The 19,006-nt window shown below is 35.4% G+C and overlaps 1 protein-coding gene across 4 annotated transcripts in view; it reads left to right on the top strand.

Annotated features, from left to right (window-relative positions):
• LRIG2 (leucine rich repeats and immunoglobulin like domains 2) overlaps positions 1 to 19,006 on the top strand; it is a 49,095-nt gene that overhangs the window by 12,218 nt on the left and 17,871 nt on the right. For 3 of the 4 annotated variants that reach the window (XM_014561883.2, XM_006187846.3, XM_032486999.1), the window contains 8 exons: positions 12,463 to 12,528; positions 14,226 to 14,300; positions 14,461 to 14,595; positions 15,138 to 15,281; positions 15,399 to 15,542; positions 16,067 to 16,210; positions 16,405 to 16,548; positions 18,863 to 18,943. In XM_014561883.2, coding sequence (XP_014417369.2) covers positions 12,463 to 12,528; positions 14,226 to 14,300; positions 14,461 to 14,595; positions 15,138 to 15,281; positions 15,399 to 15,542; positions 16,067 to 16,210; positions 16,405 to 16,548; positions 18,863 to 18,943 — 933 coding nt within the window. Of the gene's footprint in view, positions 1 to 12,462; positions 12,529 to 13,438; positions 13,471 to 14,225; positions 14,301 to 14,460; positions 14,596 to 15,137; positions 15,282 to 15,398; positions 15,543 to 16,066; positions 16,211 to 16,404; positions 16,549 to 18,862; positions 18,944 to 19,006 lie in introns of all 4 variants that reach the window. The other variant, XM_032487000.1, reaches the window with a different exon arrangement.

The following is a 19,006-nucleotide window of genomic DNA, read 5'->3' as shown; positions in this document are numbered from 1 at the left end:
AAATTGAGGAGGAGACACTAAAGAGCAGGGAGGCTCTTTTCCCCCAGAACTGACTCTGAAACTGTGAGAAGCTGCTGGATTCTACGGTCACTTGGCACTGTCCTATAAGCAGCTCATAACTGACCAACAAAGAGCTGCTTGGTTTATGGATGGCAGTTCCAAGGTGAACAGACAATATCTTGTTTGAAGGCCACCATTGATTGAGAAGAAAGTAAAGGCATATTAGCTCAGTGGGTTGAATTGCATGCTGTTTTCTAAGAGTAATGGAAGAATTACTTCCACATAGGTAAAAATCCCTATGCTTGAATTTTTACTGACTCCTGGGCCATGGCCTATGGCCAGACCATATGGTCAGGCAAAAGAGCAATGGAAACCTGGCTTATTAAAGGGATATGGGGCACAGGCCTTTGGAAATTACTGTAGGAATTTGAGGTGTGCGTTAAACTAAGACATGTTGATGCCCATCAGAAGAAGTGCTTTCTAGGTTTGGAAGGTGATTAGAATGAGCAGTCAGGTGTTCCTGTGTGCTCACTTGAGGTGGTCACTTGGGTCCATGAAATGAGTGGATATGGAGGCACTGCAGCAATGCAGAGGTGGGCTGAGTCTAGACATATTTGTCTTGTACCCTCTGAGGCACAAAGTGTCAGTAAGCATTGACCAAATAATGTTCTGTCTGCAAGCAAAAGAGACAAAGAGATGGCATTGACAGGTTTCCCCTAGTGGGAAGTTCCTGAACATAGCTGGCTAGTGAGACTGATGCTGGTAGACCTGGGGGGCTACAAATGATATCCTGATAGGATTGGATACTGGCTCTGCACCAAGCTTTGCTCATCTGGTGGTAGATGCAGATGCTGAAGAATATTTTAAAAGAACCAGAACAGAAGATAATTGTACCAGTTTGGATGGCTGACCATCATCTCTTTGGACCAAGGAATATACTTTATAGCCCATAATGTCCAACAATGGGCAGAGACAGATCCTCCTCAGAGTACTAGTTTCATGCAGAGTTGGAATGGGCAATTAAAACATTGCTTATCTAAAATGGGGAGAGATAAAGACACGAAGGCTGGCTTATATACCTTCATGAGAGTGTGCTCACACACAACATGAGATGGGGCTAAATGAGTGGCCGTACCATATAGAGCCCTCTTTCTGGTGGATCTGGGGAAGAGGGGACATGGAATGAATATACAATTCTTACCAAGGGAGAAGTATTCTGGTGTAATGACTATACTTTTTTCTTTTCTCCCATTGTCATGGCAAACCTCCCCCCCCCCCCCCCCCCCCGCGTAATGCAGTGGGTTTTTGGACTGGCTGCAAACACAAGTGCTGGGAACAGGGATGATTTCTAAACAAGAAGCCAACTATAATTTTAAATTTTGGGTCAGAATTCCTAAGTGCCTGATAGGATGGATTGTGCCTTCACCCGGTCTGGCAAAATTGAGATTAACAATGAATTCTGCTGTATTGCTTGGTGGTAAAAATAGCTCAGTAGTTCTGTAGCCTTGTAACCTTAACCTTAAGTGAATGGGTAGACTGAAGGGGAGGTACTTACTAGACTAGTATTGTTGTTTGCCATCTAGACCAGCACAGTGGCTGAACCTGATGTACTTTCCAAAGTTGAAAGAGTTTGGGTATACATGGCGAGAAGGAGCAATAATAATAGCTAAGGGTAAAGAAATTAATAAATGGGTTGTATAATGAGGGAAATCCAATATTAACACCTCAAAAGGGACTCAGAGTAGTAGATGATATAATCTCTTAGTTCATTTATGCCCGATGACTGAAAGGGTGAAACTGTATGTTTGCCTCGACCATGCCTGCTTTTGGAACCTGACAAGATTGGCTAGATGCCTGCAAACCTAAGTGGCCTTGCCTGGAAGGCATTTTTCATACCATATGATGATGGACCGGTCCAGTGACTGAATGGGATTCTTACAATGTGCGAGTACCTTGTGAGTTGTGTATCATTTTGGTGTAAGAGGGTCTGTGACCAGAGACCAAGCGGGTAGGCTGTGAAATAGTGGAAAAATATATATTGGTCTCTGCCCCTGATTACCTTTACAGAGTTCCTGAAACCCTTGTAATTTCCAAAGTGATAAGGGTACTAGAAGTATTTTTCATTCTGATATTTGGTCTTGGACCCTGATTCCTGACACAGAACTTCTAAATCCTTTGAAATTTCCTGGGTGATGGGAGTGTCTTTGGACTTAATGAGGTGACTCTTAGTGGGCTTCTAGATAGCTTAAGGATGAAAGGCCAAGCCATGATTAGAAGCTTGGAACTTTCAGGAGCCCCCCAATCCTCCTGGAAGAGGAGAGGAGCTAGAGAGTGAGATAATAATTGATCACACCCATGTGATGAAACTTCCCCAAAATCCCTGTAAGTATGGAGTTCAGAGAGCTTCTGGGTGGGTGAAAACACCTGTGTGCTGGGGGGCTGATGCATCCTACCTCCATGGAGAGAAAGGCTCCTGAGCCGGACCCTTCCAGATCTTGCCCTGTGTATCTCTTCATCTGGTTGTGCATCTGAGTCCTTTATCATATCCTTTATTAATAAATCAGTAAATGTGTTTCCTTGAGTTCTGTGAGCTGTTCTAGCAGGTGACTGAATCCAAGAAGGGGGTTGTGGGAGCCTAGTCGGACGGAAGATGTGGGTAACATGGGGACCTACTGTTTGTGACTGGTGTCTGAAGTTGGGGGCAGTCTTGTGGAATTGAGCCCTTAACTTGTGGGGTCTGCGCTAACTCCAGTTACTGTCAGAATTGAATTGAATTGCAGAAACCAAGCAAAACAGAAATGAGTTAAATAGAAATAAAAGCATCCACCCCTTCCTCTACCCCTTCTATCTCACTCTCCTGTGGTGCAAATAGAATTTATTTTATAGGAATTTCATCTTGGGAGTAAATATAATTTAGTGGCATTTCAGTGTCAGTGAGGCTTTAGTTTAAGGTGATCTGTAAACTCCATGAGGGGTCTGTAAACACCAAAAATGTCTGTTTTTTGTTCCATACTACTTAGTGCAGTGCCTGGCATATGGTAGATATCAAATCTTTGTTGGCAGGTTTATTGTAAGGTGAGAAAAGGAGAATTGAAAGAATCTTTACAGAGCATCCTCTGGCCATCAGGCTTTAGGGTATTAGATTTCTGGACTAGTGCAATGGGTCTCAGCGCTGGCTGCACATTAGACTGTCACTTGGAGAACTTTTGCAGAATACTAATGCTCGGGTCTCACACTCCGGTGATTCTGATTTGATTGGTCTGGATAAGACCCCGGCATCAGTGTTTTAGAATCTTCCCTGGTAATGCTGATGTGCAGCAGGGGTGAAGAACCACTGAACCATAGACAGTGTTGCTTATTGAATGTTAATTGAAGAGATCAGTGCTTTATTTAATTCTTTAAAAGTCCTTTATGCTTTGGAGAACACTTTTATTTTTATAGAGATTATTATCCTAATTATGTTTCATTATATTAAAAATATTTTGCATTTTTTAATATACAACATATATAGTCAGCACATGGATAATCAAAGAATTACTTGTACATTAAGATAATCATTTGACTTCCTGATGGTAGAAAATACATTTTCCTCATCTTAGGTTCATGACATTTTATATGGTATGCTTTCTTTTTAAAGGTCCATTAATCCTAATGGAAAACTGGCATTTAAGCAGTAGAGAAAACACATCATATTAAGAACTTAGCAAAAATGTTTAAAAAAAAAAATCTGAGTGCATTTCTATGCCATATTTTCTATGCCAAAGTAAATGACTCAGCTTGTTTATTCTGTATTATTCCAGTCATCAGAAATGTTAAGATGGTCAGCGGATGCTAATAAAAAATAAAAGCAATTTGAGTAATTAGAGCCTATCCAAATTATTAATTTTGTGTTTGAGGCAAAAACCAAAGGAACAGAATAGTTAATGCAAGCTTTCTTAAAAAAAAAGCTTTCTTTACTTTGCTGTAAACCTGTATTTTTTAAAGTGCAGATTCTCTGCCTCTTCTCTTGCCCTTCCCAGCTGTTCCCTGCCAAAAGAAACTGTAACTGTGTTATTTATAATAAACTTAAATGCAGGAATAACTGTCAGGATAATTAGTAGTGATGAGCAGTTTTAGAAGTTAAACCATAAACAGTGCAACATTAGTGAAGTGTGTTGTAAATAACTTTGTAACTAAATGCTTCTTAACTTCAGGTTTCTCTTACACATTTTATTTTTTACAAATCTATTTTGAAATCAATATATTTTGCTTATATAATTAAAATCTTGGCAGGTTGCAGCAGGTTTGCAAAGCATAGCCAGTCTTGAGGGTAAGTATCCTTATTTGAGGAGATATTAAACTTGGTGCCATGTTAAACTATGTAGAGATAAGGAATGATGGATTACATTAACAATGAGAAACCCAACTAATGCTTGGCTTTGATTAGACCTTCCTTCTCTGCCAGTGATGTAAGTGATAAGACAACTTATATTAAACAATATGTATTCACTTCTAAAAATATTTACAATAACTTGGTAATTATAGTAAAATATAGTCTATACAAATATGAATATAAATATAAAATGGTCTGAGACAAATATGTGAACCCAGTTGATACCCAGAAAATGCTCATGAATGGTGATGGAAAATGTCTTATCTTTCTGTATATTTTCGTATATAAGCAACAACCTTTGTTCTGCTATTACTGAATTATTTTTTATTCTAAATGGAAAAAAAGACATTAAAAACATGGGATTAACATGCCCTGGTTTTGTACTGCTTGCTAAAAATTCAGATGTTCACTGGCTTGAAATTTGAAGGCCAGACACTGAGTCCTAAAATGCAGTTTACTACTTCATACATGAGTCCAAAAATTAAGTCTAGTATATGTGCACTTTTCACTATCTTTCTGAGGTATATTACTGATTAGGAATACAAAAGAACATCTAGTTAGTATTATTTTTTTCCTTTTGTCCAATGTAATAATTAACCTGATTGGGTCCGTTTAGGGCAGTATTCTGAAAACATTCTGGAAGAGGAATTCTCATTTCTTAGAAAAGTAACAGAATTAAAAATCTTTCCCAATCACATTCTGGGCTGAAGATAGCTATTATATGAGTTTATCTTTAAATAATAATTACTTGTAGTAAACTATTAAAAAAGTGCAAAAGCGTTTAAAATGGAAAAGGAACCAGTTCCTTTGTCCCACCTCAGGAAAACCCACTGCTAACTCTTTCTTAGATGTACTTTTCAAAGTTTTACACATATATCTTTTCCCTTTTCTTTAAACAGACACATACACACGAAGCTATACTGTGCAGTACATATGAAAATCTATGTTATTTTATTTTTTAATTGAAATATAGTTAACATACAATATTGTGTTAGTTTCAGTTGTATTACATATTGGTTTGACATATGTATGTGTTATGAAGTGATCACCATGATGAATCTGGTGTCATAATAACCGTCTGTCCTTATACAAAGTTTGTTTGTTTTTAACATTTTTTATTGATTTATAATCATTTTAAAAAGTTTTTACAGTGTTACTGACCACATTCCTTATGCTATTCTTTTTTCTGGCTGCAGAGATTTCCTTGTAAGGAACTTTAATAAGTTATTTAACTGATCCCATTTTAATAAATATTTAGGTTTCTTTTTATTTTATGATTTTGCTATTACAGTAACTTCCTGGTAGACACCTTTTAATAATTATATGACTGTATTTAGAGTCTTAGAAGTTTCATTGGGTTATTCTAAAGCATCAGGTCTTGTGATATAGTTTGTTATCAATAATTTGACCAAGTCTTTGATGGGCTGACTTGTTATTGTCATCTTATTTGGAATTCAGAAGCAATATTTAGTTTACAATTTTAATAAGTTAATTTAGGGGAGTAGTTCCGAGTAATTAAGATTTTACCTTGGGAAGGGGATTATGCCTGTGTGTAAGAAAGATAAATATTCAGAAAAGATGATAACCCTGGACCGTCATTCTATTGCAGATCTAGTATTATATAATAAACTACTATTTACATACTGACCTGTATTCTAAGCATTTTATTTATATCTTTTTAATCTTCTGAGCAGTCCATTGAGGTTGGTACTAGTATTCTTATTTAATGGTAGATGAGACTGGAGTTTAGGGAGGTTAAATGACTTGCCTCAGGTACCAGAACTGGGCATGCAAAAATTCTATTTTTAAATGTAACTGTGTAACTCATATTTCTTGTTTTGTTGTTTTATTCCCCACAATGAAGCAATATTTTCAGTTATTAAGAACCCAGGGAAAAATAATGGAAGAAAATAAAATACGCCTATTTTTCTTGAAATTAATGCTCCCATTTTTCTACCACCTCCAACTTTTTCAATTATTCATATAAAAAGTGTTGTACAGTGTATTACAAATAAGCAATGCAAATGAAGGGTAGAAACTTTAATTTGAAATGGCATTATGCTCCATGCTGTAATATAGTCTTATTTATCCTAAAAGATATTTGCCTAATATCCCCACCATCCCTAGTTCAACCAAAAAGCAGAAATACTTCCAAGAAGCATTTATTCATAAAGGAGCCTCTCAGACTCAGATCTCATTTACTCCTACTTCAGACAGTTCTAATAGGCACTGGGTTTCCTAGCCGCTGGCAGTTGATTAGAAGCAACAAATTAGAAAAATTGCAAATAACGCTGTTACAGACAGGAAGGCTGAGAGTTCCAAGAAGGCATAGCTTTTGGTGTAAAGCTGTTAGTGGTAAAGGAAAAGTAAACCTAAAAGCAGGCAGAATTTTGAGTTGTTTGGAATCCTTGTCTTTAGTATACTTGGAGTACTCAAGGTCATCAGCCTGTTAAATCACAGTATTGTAATTGATCAGAATGGTAATCCTGAGTATTATTTTCAAAAGTAAATTATGCTGGGGAAGGGAGTGTATAGCTCAGTGCTAAATAAAGTATGTGCTTAGCATGCATGAGATCTTGGGTTCCATCCCCAGTACCACCATTAAAATAAATAAATAAACAAATAACCCAACCTTATTCCCCCCCCATTTTTTTTTAAAGAGCACTCAGCTCTTTGTTTTATAACATCTTTTTTTTCTTTTTAAGGCACTGTTATATATTTTTATTTTATTTTATTTGTGGGGAGGTAATTAGGTTTATTTAATTACTTTTTTGATGTGAGGTACTGGGGATTGAACCCAGGACCTAGTGCACGCTAACCACGCACTCTACCACTTGAGCTATACCCTCCAATTTTTTTAATTTAAAAATTTTTTAAACAACTTAAAAAAAAAAGTAAATTATGCTAAATGCACCCTAATGAACAAAACAGGGATTGCCATCCACAAAAGAAAGGGCAAATTATACTGAATAAATACATGAAGCATTGTCATACCTGGACTAGCAGATATAATACGTTCTTATCTTTTAACTTTTGCAAAGGGCTCCTTTATCAGAAATTTTGTCATTGTTGAAGTTAACAGTTCAGCCTATTAGTGCTGCAGAGTCTCAAAAACAAATTGATGATGACTCAAAAGTGTGTACGTATGTGACTGGGCAGAATCTGTTGCTACAGGACTTCTTTGCAATTAGCTTGCAGAACTTGATTCTCCTCAAACTGTTGTGATTGCTCTGTACATCCTATAAATTATTTACACCCTGATGGTACTAAACGGCTACATTAATGGCACCCCTGGCTCCACATGATATCAAGAACTTTAATAATTCATCTTTTATTACAGCTGCATCCCTGTAGATTAGCATGAGTGGGAGCTGAATTTACAACACTCTTAAGGCCTTCTCTGAGACCTTTACTCTCTAAACATCATATCCATAAATATTCAGGAATTAGTGCTATTAAAAATAAAGGAAAGATTATTGACTGTTAAAGAGCTAGACTCTTTAGGTTAAGTTTATCAAGCATTAGATTACTTCAATTTTTAAGTGCATTTTAAGGATATTTCAAGGAGAAAGTCTTTGGAAGACAGTTCTCCATTTCAGGACTCAACTTAAAAAAAAAAAACAACCAGATAAACTAGCATTAGTTTATGTGAATTAAAGAGAATTAATGACTGGCCACTGACAAGAGTAGTGAGAGACTTTTATTTTGAAAACTATTGAAATTCTGAATTAAGAGTTTTACATTCGATTTTAGAGGTCTTTGAATTTTTCTTCTTCACCCTTTTTGTGTACTTTAAAAAAAGAAATAGAAAAGGCATGCTTATGGAGATCCAGAGTGTCTGTGTATTCCCATGTACCCAAGTCATGTTAATAGTTGAGTTGATGTTGAATTTATGTTTACAGTTTTGAAGTGACTCTACCTCTGAGCGCTACAAATGTTACTTTCAAAAAAGACAAAAAGGTTACTAAAGTTGGCAGTGGTTGTACCCTAGCACTAGCACAGTGCCTGGCACATGGTTCAGAAAATGTTTATAGCACTAATACCTGGTGATCAGATCAATCCATGTAGTTCGAGTTACATACCTGGTATTTTGATATAATAGCTATACTGATTTATACTAGTTGCTTTCTACAATAGTACTACTTTGGGAGTGTATTTCAGTTCACTGTTAGTGTTTTTTAGTCCATTCAGTGTGGATTTGTTGCAGAAAGGTACAGAGAGCCTCATTATATGGGGTTCTGACCTATGAGGCATATATTCTTAAGACAGTGTTAGTCTGTAGAGAGACTCCAAAGTATTTCAGTTGTCCTTTGGGTTCCATTGGAAAGCCTAGAGGTTCTTCAAAGATACAGAAAAAATTACTCTTTCCCCTTGTAGAGACACTGGACAGTTTTCACTGATACTAAATACATAGTGGTTTATACCATATATAAGTTGAGTTTAATTTGATTGCTTTAGTTTTCTTTAATAATGACTTTCTTTAAAACTGACTGGTCATCATTGACATCCATGAGAGAACTATGCAGTTCTCAATACAGTCAAAAGTTACAGTGCCAAGGAAAGTAGGGTTTGGAAGGGCATTAGAAGCACTGATTAAAATGAAAGCCCTTAATCTGTGAAAGGAAAAAAAAATTCTAGAAAGCATGAGATATAGAATTAAATCATGCTATGGTAGCCTACTGCACAGATGACATTAGCTCTCTACTTGCCAGACCAGCCAGCCACCTTGGAGCAGAATATCTAACTTAAAATAGAACAGCTGAATTTTTCCTTCAGTTGAAACAGCACAGTAAATAAACATCTTTTCGCTTGTATGAAGTTCTGTTTGTTGTTCAGCAGCAAGTGTGAATTGGATGAAAAAGTGTCTGCATATAAAGTTCTTATGTGGAGTGAATTGCTATTTTTCTCTATTAATAGTTCCTGACACACTCCTCCACTCATGAGTGTCCTTGAGCTTATACCTAGTGCCAGGTATAGAATAAAGGTTTGGAACTGTTGTTTGACCTAGACTCAATTATATTATGGTGTAAATTAAGCTTTTAAACGGAAGTGGCTAGGCTTTACAGATGGGCAGACATGAATCTAGCTGAGAGCAAATTGTTCTCCTGTAATAGAGACATCGGTCAAAGCTGCATGCATCTGTCAACTGGCTGTGGTGGCACAGTGAGATAAAGTGATCTGTAATGTTCCTCTAGTGTGCCCCTATTGCTAGCCATATTGTAATGTATAATACATCTCTTGCGCAGACAGCTTGTGTGGGCTGGAATCTACCTCAGCCCTGAAAAGATGCCAGAAAGCATCAAGGTGAATTTTTTATGCCTATTTAAATATTTAGACTCTTGAGTGATTTCAGTGAAATCTCTGCTGTATCTGATAAACCACCTGCTAGAAGTGAGATGGAATTTCCAGTTTATGGCTCCCTTGCTTATTTAGCTTTGTGACCTTGGATTGACAGTGATTAATCTCTGCCTGTTTCTGTGTCAGGAAAGTGAGGATTGTAAAAAGTATTTGCCTCATAAGGTTGGTTTAAGCAATTAATATGTATAAAGTGCATGGAGGAGTGCCTGGCGCTTAATACACATTAGCTGCAGACACCACCATCATCATCCTCATTAACACAAATTGGAGTGAGAGAAATTTCCCTTCCCTGAAGCTACTTTGCTTGGGGAGGGGGGTTAAACATTTTTTTATTGAGTTACAGTCATTTTACAATGTTGTGTCAAATTCCAGTGTAGAGCACATTTTTTCAGTTACACATGAACATACATATATTCATTGTCACATTTTTTTCTCACTGTGAGCTACCACAAGATCTTACATATTTCCCTGTGCTATATCATATAATCTTGTTTATCTATTCTACATATGCCTGTCAGTATCAATTTTGAACTCCCAGTCTATCCCTTCCCACCCCCCTTCCCCTTGGCAACCACACATTTGTATTCTATGTCTATGAGTTTGTTTGTTTTGTATTTATGTTCTTCTTCTTCTTTTTTTAAGATTCCACATATGAGCGATCTCATATGGTAGTTTTCTTTCTCTTTCTGGCTTACCTCACTTAGAATGACATTCTTCAGGAAGAGCATCCATGTTGCTGCAAATGGCGTTATGTTGTCAGTTTTTATGGCTGAATAGTATTCCATTGTATAAATATACCACATCTTCTTTATCCAGTCATCTGTTGATGGACATTTAGGCTGTTTCCATGTCTTGGCTATTGTAAATAGTGCTGCTATGAACATTGGGGTGCAGGTGTCTTTTGGAAGTAGGGTTCCTTCTTGATATATGCCCAGTAAGTCTATTCCTAGTCTTTTTGAGGAATCTCCATACTGTTTTCCACAGTGGCTGCACAAAACTGCATTCCCGCCAGCAATGTAGGAGGGTTCCTTTTTCTCCACAGCCTCTCCAGCTGTCATTGTTGTTTGTGGACTTTTGAATAATGGCCATTCTGACTGGTGTGAGGTGATACTTCATTGTAGTTTTGATTTGCATTTCTCTGATAATTAGTGATATTGAGCATTTTTTCATGTGCTTATTGATCATTCTTCCTTGGAGAATTGCTTATTTAGGTCTTCTGCCCATTTTTGGATTGGGTTATTTCTTTTTTTCTTATTAAGTCGTATGAGCTGCTTATATATTCTGGAGATCAAGCCTTTGTCGGTTTCATTTGCAAAAATTTTCTCCCATTCCATAGGTTGTCATTTTGTTTTACTTATGGCTTCTTTTGCTGTGCAGAAGGTTGTAAGTTTAATTAGGTCCCATTTGTTTATTCTTCTATTTCTATTGCTTGGGTAGACTGTCCTAGAATGTTTTTGAGATGTATGTGAGATAATGTTTTGCCTATATTTTCTTCTAGGAGGTTATTTATATCTTGTCTTATGTTTAAGTCTTTGATCCATTTTGAGTTGATTTTTGTGTATGGTGTAAGGGAGTGTTCTAGCTTCATTGATTTACATGCTACTGTCCAGTTTTCCCATCACCATTTGCTGAAGAGACTGTCTTTATTCCATTGTATATTCTTGCCTCCTTTGTCGAAGATCAGTTGACCAAAAGTTTGTGGGTTCATTTCTGGGCTCTCTGTTCTGTTCCATTGGTCCATATGTCTGTTTTTGTACCAATACCATGCTGTTTTGATTACTGTAGCTCTGTAGTATTGTCTGAAATCTGGGAGAGTTATCTGAAATCTGGGAGAGTTATTTCTCCAGCCTCTTTCTTTTTCTTTAGTAATGCTTTGGCAATTCTAGGTCTTTTGTGGTTCCGTATAAATTTTATTATGATTTGTTCTAGTTCTGTGAAATATGGCCTGCATAATTTGACAGGGATTGCATTAAATCTGTAGATTGCTTTGGGCAGTGCCTTTTTTTTTTTTAAAGGAAGACTGCATCTCTGTCAGGGATATGGGTCAACTCCAATTCTAATATAGAAGCTCACTATTTTGATTTGTGAAATCCATCTTCACATTTTTATCTGCAGCTAAAATGTAATATAGTACAGTATTATATATTATGTGAAGTATGTATTACTTTTAAAAGTATATAAAGCATAGTAATTAAAGTAAAGTGTAACTTTACTGGAAGAGATGAAGAAACCATAATGTTGCTTTGGAATGATCTACAAGATGCATTATTGTTAAGTGAAAAAAGCAAGGGGCAAAATTATGTGTAAATTATTCTATCATTTGTGTAAAATTTTTCTGATACATGTAAAAAATATCTGATAGGCTGTGCAAGAAATGGTATATTTTCACTTTTTACTGTTGGGGAGGGAAATTGGATGGCTAAACACAAGGGTGGGAGATTTTTTTACTGTATATCCTTTTATACTTTTTGATTATTGAACCATGTAAATGTATTCCCTAGTTAGTAAAAACAAAAACAAAAAACCCTCATAAAAGTGGAAAAGTAAAATAGCTATTTTGAAGTCTAGATAAATTTTTATTCATCCTTTGTAAACATTTCTTTTTATCTATACTAATCATATTCTGATTTGACAGGGCTTTTAGATTCCTGTTTTAATTTAGTTTTTTTTTTTTTCCTTTCCTTTAAGTGTGTTTTCTGACACTAAACTAGGATCTTTTGTCCTTCATTTAGGGATTTGAGTCATAATCGATTGTCTAACTGGAACATCAGCTTGGAATCTCAAACATTACAAGAAGTGTAAGTTATTTTTATTTATTTAAATTTACATTAAATTCCTTGAAGTGATTTGATGAATTATGAATCTCAGGATGTTCAATCCAGAAATGTCAAAAAAACTGAAGGAAAAAAACTTTATATTAAAACACCTTGTTTAAAAAACCTAAACTTGTCTTTGACTTTACTGTTTTCACAAACGCTGGGTTTTATGCCATTGGGTGGGTGATCTCAAGTTGTAAACTGTGTGGAGATACTGTTCTATGTCCCTGAGGCCTAAAGTAAGATTTGTTTTTCCCCTTTTCTAAGTAAATATGTTCTTTTTTTTTTGCCAGTGAAACTATTGCGTAAACTTTTTTTTTATGTTTTGATTTGTCTAAGGTGGAGACATCATGTCTAAAGTAGATTTATATGAAATACAATGTTTTTGGTATCATCTGAAATGTGGTAGTTAATATAATTCCATTTTCCACTTCACTAAAGTTTTTCCTTTAGTGCTGAGATGTATTATTGTATGTTTTTTGGAGAGAATCTTCTAAAATATCATTAATATCAGTTATTGCACTGTGGTATTCCCAGGAGCATGACTACTGAGGCCTGTTTACCTCTATACTAAACACCCCCAGAATCCTCAGATGAATTTTTCTTTTTAATTTTTTTCTGACAAGGGGTACATTGTGCTTTCATTGTCTCTTCATTCTATCCTCTGCCTCACGTTGACTGCCTCCAATCTGCTGTGGACTGTGAACAATTGACAAGCTTATTAGCTGAAAGAGTAGGCCCTGAGGAAAAGCCTACTTTTTAAAAAATTTACATTGAAAATTCACATTTTTAAATGCTCAATGGGAAATGCATGAGCTTTATTATTTGGACTTTGTAAGTTCAGTTCATTACTTGGAGGCCTTTTACTTCTGGTTTCTTTTCTGTATTCTAGATTGTTGAGGTGGTTCAGTGATTGGAAACCAGGTCGGTGAAAATATGATTGCATTAGATTTGCTACTAAAACAGTTGAGACAGTCCCTGTTAGGTCTGTGGTCTCAAGCAACTTTCCCTAACTTTGAGTAACTTAAAAAAGTGTGTGTGTGTGTGTAGTTAAAAAATTTATGTAATTAACTTATTTATAATTTATTTTATTATAAATATCTATGTATAGAAATGTGAATTATTTTTTTATTTTTTACTTTAAAATTTAAAAAATTATTTTAAAATTTATTTTAAAATTAAAAAAAATGTTTCCCCCTTAACAGAGGCACTGGGGATTGAACCCAGGACCTTGTGGAAGCATGTGCTCTACCACTAAGTTATATCCTTTACCCCAGAATTATTCTTTAAGGAGGACTCAAATTAGGTGTTGTAGAAGTAACTATTCTACACCAGAAATTGACACAACATTGTAAACTGACTATACTTCAATAAAAGTATATTTGAAAAAGAAATAACTATTCAAAGAACCTTGCTGAGATTAAAAGTATTTAATGTGCAAAATACTTCCTAATCTAATATTGGTATCAAGTCATAGAACTATACCATGAAAAGAATTTTTATTACTATCTGTAATTTCTCAGAAGGATACATTTAATTTAACTCATTTGGGGCCAGAGGCTTTTTTTTTCCTCCAAATTTGGCGCCTATCCTAAAGAATATGTATTAGCCAAAAACCAGAACTCAAGAGGTAACATTTCCTTCACTAAACTTCTATACCTGTTTTTCCTCCTACTTAGGAAAATGAATTATAATGAGCTAACAGAAATCCCATATTTTGGAGAACCAACCTCTAATATTACTCTACTGTCATTGTAAGTAAAAAAGATTTCAGATCTTTTACTTAAATTATGAATAGTACACAATTTTTTATTTTTGTTTTAGATATCCTTGTTGTTGATTGTAATTATTTAACATTTTTGTGATCTAGGGTAGATCACTGGCAATAGCTTCAGTATAATCTTTGTTTTGTAGAGTTCATAATGTAATCCCAGAAATAAATGCAGAAGCATTCCAGTTTTATCCTGCTCTTGAGAGTTTAGATCTCAGCTCAAATATAATATCAGAAATCAAGACATCTTCATTTCCTCGAATGCAGCTTAAATACCTGTGAGTAAAACAGAGTTTAAACTAGTTTTACTTTAAAGTGCATGTTTATTATTCATTGATACTTACTTTCCCAGATAGATCTTTTGTGATTTTAATATGCTTATGTGAAACAAACCTAGGGTCGATTTGTTTTGGTGGTTTTTTTTCCTACTCTTATTAAAGAGTGCACTATTTTCAGAAAATATTAAGTATCCAGGATAATTTTTGAGATTTAATTTTGGATTATGTTTTACTAACAGTTTTGTAGGAGTTAAATGGGAGTGATGTTAAACAGTGGCTTACCTAGTATAATGATGATGATAATTAGCATGTGTGCTAGTGCTTTACAGTTTACAAAATATATTCACACACACTGTTTCAACTCAAATGAAGTTGGTATTTTTATTGTGCAGTTGAAGAAACAAAGCAGTTAAGTGACTTGTAAAGTTGTGTACAGTTGCTGAAGAGTAGCGCTGGGACTCAGTTGTGACTTGGGGCAGCTTTCTGGTGGTAGAATGTTTTGTTTCACTAATTTTTTGTTGTTGTTATCTTGTTCATTTTAGGAATTTGAGTAATAATAGGATAACCATCTTGGAGGCTGGTTGCTTTGATAATTTGTCAAGTTCCTTATTAGTGGTAAAGTTAAACAGGAACAGAATTAGCATGATCCCACCCAAGATCTTCAAGCTACCTCACCTCCAATTCTTGTGAGTAAATAGATGGATTATAAGAAGATCGTTTTTTTCTTACAGTGTTGTTTCTTCTTCTTATTAGCACGAATTAGCATACCCAATTTTCTGACTATAAAACTGTTTTTGTTAAAGGGAACTTAAAAGAAACAGAATTAAAGTTGTAGAAGGTCTTACATTCCAAGGGCTGGACTCCTTAAGATCTTTGAAAATGCAACGGAATGGAATTAGCAAACTAAAGGATGGAGCTTTTTTTGGCTTGGATAACATGGAAGAATTGTAAGTACTATGAAGTAGAATAGGAGATTGTTAGGAAAGGAGTCTGGGACTTTACAGTGCCAAACATCTAGGATAGTTGCTTTAACTATACCAAAGTACTTAAGCTCTTTCTCCCTTCTCTAATGTGAAATAATATTACAGACAAAACTGTTTAAGCTTTGTTATCTAACTGATATTTTTTTTGTCATTCTTAAAAACATTTCATCTAGAAGTTTATATTCCCTTATAAATACAATGATGAAGTGTTTGGCTGGTGAAAATTACCAGAATTTACTCAGAACAGGTATACTGTACCTCTTACTGTGTTGATTTTATAGATCTGGTATTTTAGACTTTAGATATTTTACTGCCTTCTTGCACTAAATCTTAAGTAACAAATACTTAGGAATAGAATTTGCTCACTTGGGTTGAGCTTTAAAAGTATATGCCTCTCTGAGCAAGTCTTAATGAAGATTTTTGGAATCTTCTCATTGCAGTGCCTTGTTCTGAAACATATTTCCTTCTTTCTTTCTCTAATTCTGCAGAGAACTGGAGCATAATAACCTCACAGAAGTGAACAAGGGGTGGTTGTATGGCTTGCGAATGTTACAGCAGCTCTATGTGAGCCAGAATGCTGTTGAACGAATCAGCCCTGATGCATGGGAATTCTGCCAAAGACTCTCCGAACTGTAAGGGTTGGGTGGCATTTCAGTGGAGGCTGTAAGACTAGAGCAGATTGAATAAGTCATTCCCTGGCTAGTAATGAGACTAATATTCCTCTTTATTAGAAGTTTGAAAGCTCTAAATTTATCATGTAAATAAGAATATGAAAATTGAACTAAAATAAAGTGAATTCTTTACTTTCCATGTTTCCTGTTTTTAGTGATTTGTCCTATAACCAGTTGACCCGCCTGGATGAATCTGCCTTTGTGGGTCTGAGCTTACTGGAGAGATTGAATTTAGGGGACAACAGAGTCACTCACATTGCTGATGGTGTTTTTAGGTTTCTTTCCAACCTTCAGACACTGTAAGTACATCTGTCATTTTTTGTCTTTTTGCTAACTTTTTTAAAGCAGTAAAGCAAATAAATTAAAACAACTAATCAGTCTACAGATTCATGTATGTTAATATTTTGCAGTTCTTCTGTCCTATGCCTTGGGGCAAGGCAGTCTTATTTATCTCAATCCCTATAAATAAATTTTATTTATTTCTAGCCATTTTGATATGTACTTTAATTCTAAGTTAATTAAATAACAAAGCATTTCTTATTGTGCCAGTTACTATGGAATAAAACACAGTTGCTGGTGTCCAGAACGCACGTTTTCTTATTCCTATGATCTTGGACTGCCAGTAGTTTACCAGAACTGCCACTTCTCATTTAGAAGGATGCAGGATGTGTAGTGGGAACAGCTCTGGCATGTTCCCACTGTCACTAATTTGCTGCATGACTTTGGACAGAAGAAAACTAACATTTATTAATGATCTGATATGGGCCAAGTGCTTTCAGAATACTAGGACATTATTGGTCTTTTCCATATCAGGAGACTGAGGTTCAGAGAGATTAAAGTGATTCACATACCTTTGTAAATGTTTGGGCCAGGATTAGAACCCAGGTTTGTTTTATACTAAAGCTTATGTGCTTTTTATTATACTGCCAGATGAACAAAATCACTTAGCCTTTCCTTGATGTTATTACTGTTGTTGTTGTTGTTATTGTTGTTATTATTATTATTATTATTATTATTTGGTCTTCTTGTCCAGTGAAGGATAGACATAGGATTAGATGGTTGCTAAAGGCAATTTCAACTCTAGAATTCTGTGGTTCTGTAAGTTGAATGTTTTACCCTGATCATGAAATATAATCGTATGAAGAGATATTTTAATGAAATATAGTCATCTCAAACATAGAGCAGAAGAAGAGAAAAAGAGTAATTAGTAGAATTTGTAGATTCTTAAGGTTTCTGGATAGGAAATTATCTGGTCCTCAGGTTTAAAGTTGGTAAATGGTCTCAGAAAAGAGGCAAGCTTCCAACTTTGGGACCTAACCATCAGAGTCAAAGAAGCATGATAATTTTGTAAAGGTGTCTATGTATGCAGAAGTGTGTGTTTAATGTTTTTTTTTTTGTAATAAGGTTTTCCTCCTTCAGATTTGGCCTTGAAAAATTGAAAGTGTTTTCCTTTTTTTCCCCTTTTTCTCTTTTCTACATTATCAGAGGTGCAATTAGATCAGTGCAAACTCAGGAATTTACGTTAGATGCAGCTGTAGCCTTTTGGCAGTGCATGGGATGGCAAACAGGTTCTTTAGTATACCACAGATGATTACTTTTAATATTGAAGTTTGGGAAAGTAACTGCAGAATTAATGATTATCTAATGCTACAAAGATAGTTAAGGCAGAACAAACCTGAGATATTCTGGCTTTAGACCAGTGCTCTTGCCAGAATGGATGTGCTTCTTACTCACTTTGGTGACTGAGTTCTGTTCATGCTGTTCTGTGGAGGAGAGGGCAAAGCCCTGCAGCGCTGAGCCATCAGTTGTTTCAGTGTTTATTCTTCAGTAAAATAAAATGATCTTTGTTAGCTTTCACGCCAAGTAAAGATGGAGCCAAATGGGAAGAATGATCTACCTCCTTAATGTTATTCACACGGCTTTACATATGTCTTATGGAGCCAAAGGCTTTGTGCTTTATTGTGAGATCGCTTAAGGAAGCAGAGGTGATTAAATATCTTTAACTGGTATTTCTTCCATGAAGACATGGTGTGGTGCAATTACATTTCCTCTGAGAATGAAACAGTGGATTTTAAAAGATCCATACTTCTCCTTTTAAAGAAACAGAGTGATTGCTCTAGCACATGGGTATATCATTCTTACATCCCAGGGGACATGTTTAATTGCTGTTGAGCTGTGAAGCTCTGTATTGACATTCTTTTTGTCAGCCATTTTAGGTTTAAGGGCTCAGGGGAAGGCTTGGGTCACCCAGAAATCCCATTAGTCTGATATCAAATTTGTAAGCCATATCTCCTGCATCTTGAAATCTTCCTGCTTTTTGTAGGACCCTGACTATAATTTTTAATATGCTAACACAACTACAGGCTGTTAGCTAGGAAGATTAATACTAACTTAGCAGGTTGCTTAATTTATTTATCAAGGTCGGCTTAATTCTTAGCTTATGAGAATTAGATTTTACATGCTTATCACAGGTATTCTTTAAAAAGAAGAGTTGTGTTCATCATAAATAACCTTTAAAACAAGGATCAAAATTAGCATTGCTTGTCATGATGCCTGGTGGTGTAATGGTCATGTTGACTAACATAACTTGTCTATCCCTAACATTTTTTATAGAAACTTAAGAAACAATGAAATTTCATGGGCCATAGAAGATGCCAGTGAAGCCTTTGCTGGACTTACAAGTCTCACTAAATTGTATGTATTTATAATATGTATGTATGTCTACGAAGGTTTATTTTCAAGAACCAATTGTAAATG

This window comes from Camelus ferus, chromosome 9 (assembly GCF_009834535.1).
Source record: "Camelus ferus isolate YT-003-E chromosome 9, BCGSAC_Cfer_1.0, whole genome shotgun sequence".
Taxonomy (NCBI): domain Eukaryota; kingdom Metazoa; phylum Chordata; class Mammalia; order Artiodactyla; family Camelidae; genus Camelus; species Camelus ferus.
This window is presented reverse-complemented; position numbering and strand designations above follow the sequence as displayed.